Source organism: Nicotiana tabacum, chromosome 10, assembly GCF_000715075.1.
Source record: "Nicotiana tabacum cultivar K326 chromosome 10, ASM71507v2, whole genome shotgun sequence".
NCBI classification, from domain to species: domain Eukaryota; kingdom Viridiplantae; phylum Streptophyta; class Magnoliopsida; order Solanales; family Solanaceae; genus Nicotiana; species Nicotiana tabacum.
This window is the reverse complement of record NC_134089.1, coordinates 42,496,548-42,504,115: the sequence shown is the minus strand read 5'-3', so window position 1 is coordinate 42,504,115 and position 7,568 is coordinate 42,496,548. Positions and strand designations below refer to the sequence as shown.

At 38.0% G+C, this 7,568-nt stretch overlaps 1 protein-coding gene across 2 annotated transcripts; it reads right to left on the bottom strand.

Moving 5' to 3' along the window:
• Window positions 1-398: 398 nt before the first annotated feature.
• LOC107816376 (gamma-interferon-responsive lysosomal thiol protein-like) lies at window positions 399-7,001 on the bottom strand. 2 transcript variants are annotated; one of them, XM_016642085.2, is made up of 5 exons: window positions 6,519-7,001; window positions 1,279-1,329; window positions 982-1,122; window positions 808-900; window positions 399-715 (listed from the first exon to the last, which is right to left on the bottom strand). In XM_016642085.2, exons 1-5 carry the CDS (start codon window positions 6,765-6,767, stop codon window positions 575-577), a joined length of 675 nt encoding a protein of 224 aa, XP_016497571.1. In that variant the 5' UTR covers window positions 6,768-7,001; the 3' UTR covers window positions 399-574. The 2 variants fall into 2 exon arrangements, with proteins under 2 accessions (XP_016497571.1, XP_016497570.1); XM_016642084.2 differs by having other exon boundaries at window positions 1,264-1,329; window positions 6,519-6,996.
• Between the last annotated feature and the right edge of the window lie 567 nt (window positions 7,002-7,568).

Here is a 7,568-nt window from a genome sequence, read left to right as displayed (position 1 = left end):
TTTTTATCAAATACTGCAGCAACTTATTATCAATTTCAGCACTTGTACCCAAATACATAACTGCTTATTTATTAAATCAGTTTCACCACTTAAAAGTGTTTTTCAACATCTAATGCTTATCAGCTACTTCAAATCCGCTAATCCATACGGGCTCTAATTCACCTCTCCTCTTTTGTGTTTCAATTACTGAAATATTGAATGTAGTAATGTGTTGTGAAAAGATATGGGCAGCTAGTCGTAAAAGGTTGTTTGCTTTCTTTGTCGTCTTTTTATTCGAAATTATCTCCTTCACTTCTATAACCTCACTGAAAAGAATTCCACAATATTAATCATTTTCTGTAACCGATATTTAGGCAAAAGTCATCAAGAAAACCTCGAGTAGTACTCTCTTGCAAATATTAGTAATACGGTTATAGAAGTCCATTTATTCAATTCGTATGAACACTTGTTACATCGTTGCTTGAAAAATACAAAGCTCATTAAAAGTTGGTACAATTTGTGCAGTCAAGAAACAACTTGCTACTTCACGCTCTAAACACTGCAACTCTTTACATAATTCAGCAATTGGTTTTGGTTATCCTCTAAAGCAGACTCGAGGACCAGTACTGTCTGGCACGTTTATTTTATTGATCTCAAGTGCTTTGTTTTTGCAAGCTTGTGGTATATTGCGCCCTCTATAAGCTCTGCAGATGTATGCTATAAAATTCTGGTAATCCTGCAGCCAGAATTAGTAGAATATCTTCATCCATATTGCTCGTAGTCAATACGACGAATGGAAACGAAACACAGAGAGATTGAGGTACTAACTTCTTGAAGAGGCTGGTTATTTACTAGCACCCATGGTACAAACCTGTGATTGGGGTTCAGGCTTGCAGTTTCATCTGCATATGCTTTCTCTAGCTGTGAGTTCATATACATTAGGAAATTATTAATTTCTACTTAAGTAGATATTAAAACAATAGAACAAAGTTTTGTTCTTACCCGATATCCAAGCCCATTGTTATAGCAATTCTTGATGGGAGTTTGGCTCAAACCAGTTGCAGAAAAACAAGATTGCCACGAGGACTGCCTGTTCTCCAGATGTAATCGTTCTACACAATTTATAAACTTGAAATGTGTTTCCTGTATCATCAACATCTTGTGGAATTAGGAAATATTGAGTTATGAACTGAATATGCATGTAACAACCTATTGTTCTTATACTCGTATAATGCTGACTATTTTCAAAACGCTTTATTTTATAGTATGTGTCTGAGGTGTTACCAGATTTGACCAAACCTTGATAGCACAAGCTTCCACTGTGTTTAGCAGACACTCCGCTGGTCCATGCTGCATGTTAGTTTAATCATCAAATTGAAATGCAAACAAGAATGATCTTTAAAAAGGCAAGACAAAACAAGACATAGAACATGACAGAATTTGCAGAGAGTTCTTCATTGGAATACTTATAAAATCAAAATAGAAGCGGGAGCCTATTAGTTTTGGCTAGAATGAGTGGGGAACGCAGGATTTAGCATAAGTGGTGTCAATCTCGCAATCAAACTTGTACGCGGGTTTGAGTCTGGGGCTATGGGGGTTTTAAGACTTTACTACAGAAGCTATTCACCTTGTTAGGAGGTTGGTGAAACTGACACAGAGAGGAAGAAGAATCTGCACATGGTATTTATTGACCTAGAGAAAGCGTATGATAAAGTTCCTAGAGAAGTTCTCAGGAGATGCTTGGAGTCAAAAGGTGTGTCGGGTCCCTACAGTATGGCGATTAAGGACATGTATGATAGGGCTAAGACTCGGGTTAGAACAGTAGGAGGCGACTCTAACTATTTTTTGGTTGTAATGGGGTTACACCAAGGTTCTGCGCTCAGTCCGTTCTTATTCGCTCTGGTGATGAACGCGTTAACACACCATATTCAAAGGGAGGTACCATGGTGCATGCTATTCGCCGATGACATAGTTCTGATTGATGAATTGTGAGCCGGTATTAACAAGAGGCTGGAAGTTTGGAGACATGCTCTTGAGTCTAAGGGTTTCAAGTTGAGCATGACGAAGACGGAATACCTGGAGTGTAAGTTCAGCGCTGAGCCATGGGAAGTGGGCGTGGATGCGAGGTTTGAATCACAGGTCATCCCAAGTAGAGGCAGCTTAAAGTACCTTGGGTCAGTTATCCAGGGGGAAAGGGAGATCGACGAGGATGTCACATACCGTATTGGAGTAAGATGGATGAAATGGAGGTTAGCATCTGGAGTCCTGTGTGACAATAGAGTGCCACCGATACTCAAAGGTAAGTTCTATAAAGCGGTGGTTAGACCGACCATAATGTATGGGTCTGAGTGTTGGCCTGTTAAGAACTCACATATCCAGAAGATGAAAGTAGCAGACATGAGGATGTTGAGGTGGATGTGCGGTACACTAGGATGGATAAGATTAGGAATGATGATATTTGGAAGAAGGTGCACGTGGATCCCATTGATGACAAGATGTGGGAAGCGAGGCTCAGATGTGTCATGTCCCAAAATTTGAGGAGCGCGACCAGCGCTCAACCGAGTAAACCCGACTGAGCAAGCCTGTTAAATTTCATTCTACCCAAATTCATCCATCAATAAAGAGGGGATGTACTCCATTAATCAAACACTAAAAATATTTTATTAACCACTTCCATTTCATTCCCATTAATAGCATCATTCAACATTTCCAAAATAGTTCGAGTTTATAGATATAATGAAAAATATGTTTGCCAAATACCAATATTTCTAGTTCAATTCCCAATATCAAACACTACCCATAACTTGTCTACGGAGCCTCTAAATACAAATGAAGAGTAATATAAAAATACCGGCAACAAGGCCCCGGCTATACCTCAAAATGTGGTAAAAATATGAACAAAAGATACAGTACATGACATGACCCCGAGATGGAATGGGGCTCACCGAGTCTGCTGGGAAGAGGATGCGCCACTAGCTACGATCAACCTTGTCGTCTATGGAAACACCTACATTCATTTAAAGATGTAGAGTCCCCATCAAAAGGGGACGCTAGTACTATAGAATAGTACTAGTATGTAAAGCTAAATCACCATCTTAATAGAATAAACAGTAATGCAAGGAGGAAATAATTATCAGTTCAGTAGGAGCTTCAAACAATAGCAAAACATCAAATAAGGGTCACGTAAGTTTTCAAGTCAATTTCCCTATTATTCATTTGAATAACGTTTAATACCGATATGCCACAATCCACAATACAACCGTGTTCTTACACGGAGTCCGATCTCGACCTGTTCGGCTAGGTTATCTCATTTGAGATATCAACTATATCCACAATTTCGATTATCATTTCCAGCACAATTGCCACCATGTGTTCGGCATGGCATCCGATCACGGCCCGATCGGCTAGGCCATCTCACTTGAGATATCAACCACAATCACGATTTCAATTACAGTTTTCCAATAAAATCACCACCATGTGTACGGCATGACGTCCTATCACAGCCCGATCGGCTAGGCCCTCTCATAAGAGACATCAACCACAATTACAATTTCAATTCCAACTTCCAATAGAGTCACCACCATATGTACGACATGGCGTCCGATCACGGCCCAATCGGCTAGGCCATCTCATACGAGACATCAACCGCCGTTATATTATTTCACTTGGCACGTTGGTCGTGTTTCATGTTCCACACTTTCACCTCTCTGTTTTCAAGGATCATTATCAAATATCAACATATAGAATATTTCGAAAATCATAATCCTCAAATTCATTAGTAATGGAAAGTTTAAGCACAAAAGGCTTCTTCCCAAAGAATGAGGCATACCAACCAGCAAGAGAAACATACATCAAGATCATAAACAATCAATACGCCATTTATCTTTGCAATTCTCTTTCCTAGAAATGACAACATACAATTTCAATACCTGAGTGTAAAATGACCCAAATCACACTTGATATATTTATAAAGCGAAGCATTATTTAAAACAGCCACTTGTGGGCATAAATTGAGTACAAAAGCTTTTAGGCAATTCTATTTTTGAACCATTCATGAATAATCACGTCGAGGCTCATTTCATAATCTGTCTCACATCTTCTCATTTCATTGGCAGCACTAGTCACAAATATAACTTAAGTTCTTGGCTTGTTGGCCACACTCTATTTCCCCAATTCTCTTATTTCATATTCAAGCATCCTAGCAAATTATCAACAACAAGACATTTTCAATTAAGGCTTTAGACACACATATGAGCAATTAATGGTCTCAAGCATATTGAGTTTTTCTTACACGATTGTCATTAGTTTTCATTTGAAACACAACTTGACGTCAAGGCATTTGGACATGAAACCCATACTTTGAACTCATTCATCCAATAAGAGCACAACCTCACAAGAGCATTTGAATTACATAATGAACATCGATATCTTTTGAAACAAGCTCATTCGGAATATTCAATTTACAGTGAGAAATTTGGGGCTTACATGGATATTTTGGGGTTCAATTCTAAAAGAAGAGTTTATTCATACATACCTTGTCCGAGCTTTCCTTAATAATACTATAACGTCCACCACACTAAACAACTTCAATCTACAACAATGCAACACATTCGTACCAATATTAGTAAGATTTCTATACTTTAAGTCATTTAGACTTTTTATCAAACATCTAATGTGTATATCTTTCTACAACCACCTTTAATGGAATTTCCTCACCTAACAACCACCTCCCATACCATCATCTTTAAGCTACCAACAACTTTCGTTAGCACATGCATGCCCAACAATTCACACCCAAACCATCAATCTCCTTAATTAACCCATTTCACAATCTTTACAAAACCAACACAACCTAGGTTAGACACTTATGGCTTCCAATCACCATCCCATAAGTCCTAACATATGTTTCATACATAAATAATCACCATAGAGTAGTTAGAGATGGTAAACATACCTTCTGTAGTAAGAATGTTGAGAATCCCCATTTATAGTGTTCTTGACCAATTTGGGGATTTGAAATGGAAATCTATGGATCTTCAAGATTAATCCTTGTTAATATAAGTGTTTAGGAGTAGAAATCAACTTAAAATACTCCAAAAACATTACCTTGGTTCATAGGAGGGAAATATGGAACGGATTCCCCTTGATGGAGCAAGCCCTAGCGCAAAAAATGACTTAGAGACCCTCCATACCCGGTCTTGGGGGTATTATAGGGCTGCTATGTGCGCGATCGCGCATCTGCCGCGTGCACAAGGCAGAAACTTTCAAATATGTGCGACCGCGCATCTGGCCGCGCATAGGACATAGATCCAATAAAATGGTCATAACTTTCTGTATACATATCCAAATGAGGAACGATTTGATGCGTTGGAAACTAGACTCAAAGGGCTTTAATTTGATAGGTTTTGCATCATATAAATCTTTATATATATGTAGATATGCTCGTCCAAAGTTTGGTCTTGTGCGCACATATTTGGAATTTTAGTCTATCATGTAATTTTCCAGCTTGGCTTAGATTTAGGCCTCTCCTTAGACCCCAAATCACTTATAATATGACTTATACACTTAGTACCATATCCAATTGATATCCATCATATTAATAATCCCTGTTTGCACACAAAATAAAATAATTAGCCTACCTTGGCACCACGAAATATTAAATTACTTAGCGAAATTTTCCGGCCCAGATGCTCTGGTAAGGAGGTGGGAGCGAATGGTTGTGGAGGGCACGAGAAGAGGTAGAGGACGGCCTAAGAAGTATTGGGGAGAGGTGATCAGGCAGGATATGACGAGGCTTCAGATTTCCGAGGACACGACACTTGATAGGAAGATGTAGAGGTCGAGTATTAGGGTTGTAGGTTAGGAGGTAGTTGAGTCTTGACTTACTTCGTACCTTTGTGAGACTAGTCTGGTAGGGTTTTTGTCTAAGATAGCTAGTGACAATGTTATGTCTTGCTATTTCGCTTTTCAGTGCAGGACCTATTTACTAGCTATCGCCTTTACTTTGCATCTTTCTTCTGGATTTATGTTGTTCCTATTTTTCCTATGATTTCTGTGGTGATACTAATATTGTCTCCTTTTGTCTTTTTGTTTTCTTGAGCCGAGGGTCTTTCGGAAACAACCTCTCTACTCCTTTGGGGTAGGGGTAAGGTTCGCGTGCATCGTACCGATCCCCAGACCCCACATTTTACTGGGTTGTTGTTGTTGCTGCTGCTTCTTGTCCTAAGTTAATGTATGCTTTGTATTATTCTCAGAAGGTGGTCCACCTGTTGTAAATATACATTTTGTTTTCCAGAAAAATAATACTCAGAATTATATGTATTAAGTACTGAAATTTTGGCGAAACAGTGTTGAATGACCCCCTTGGTTTAAGGTGTCTCACCCACATGAATAAGGCCTAAGCAAACTTTACGTTAAGAAAGTAGGGAAATAACCAAACAAATGAAAGTTTTCATAATTAAGCTGAAGTTTGCAAATTAAAGGAGTGCAAGTGAAAGTTGCTATTTTTGAGAAATTTAAAGAGAGAAAAGAAATGAAACCTGGCAAATCCAGCTGGTGTTGGGTGCAATTTGAGTATTACCCCAAGGCACAAGCCTAAGATTGACAATTGATGCAAGATCTGTTTCAAGAACCTTTGCTAACTTGTTCACAATGAAGTCAGCACAATATGGACACAAGGATTCATAGTACAAGGACAAGTTAACCTTGTCTTGCGAAGACACAGGAGATTGAAACATGAGCCATGAAATCAAAATGATAAGTATAAAGTTTTGATTATGAGATGCCATTTCCCCTTTTGGAACTAAAACTTTCTTCTTCTGGTCTTTTATCTACACTTGCAGTTCAATTTTTTAACTTTTTCTTTTTCAGTTTACTTTAGCTTTTACACCTATCTGCACTTCCATTGGTCACCCCCACCAACCACAATAAATTGTTGAGTTATTAACGTCTGAACTTTTTCAGGTCTGATAGATGAGCAACAAGGGAAAAAAAAAGAAGTTATTTGTCATCTGCTTTAGAAGTAATACAACGAGTAGTAAACCTTGTTTTAGTTGCTAGAGTTCTTTTGACATGTTAAAAATGTAAGCCCCATAATTATTAGGTGGGATGGATTTTAAAAATCCGCTTTGATTTAACATTCTATTTCATGCTTTAGAGCCAACATAGATCGCTACAATTCATATGGTATTATCCAAGAATTACTCATGGAATCCTTGACTTGCATAAATTTTGGTTCATCATTATACAACAAGTTAAAGTAAGAAATTTCTAACTTTTGTTTACCCGTTTATGGCTATGCATATAACAGTAACAACTATGTCTCAATCCAAAATAAGCTTGAATCGGCTATATGAATTCTCTGTGTCGCTCCTTTAAGGTCGTACAAATCCAATATTATATAAGACAAAATAAAAGGGAAAAAAAGCACCAGAAGTTCTCTATATATTTTAGAGGAAATTTAAAAAAGCACTACAATTTCATAGCTAATTACAATTCGCAACTATTGTTTCAATATTTACCATTCATAGCAAATCTTCCGTTTCAAGGTGTCTGTATGCCTGTATTCGTTCGTGCAAATGAATACAACC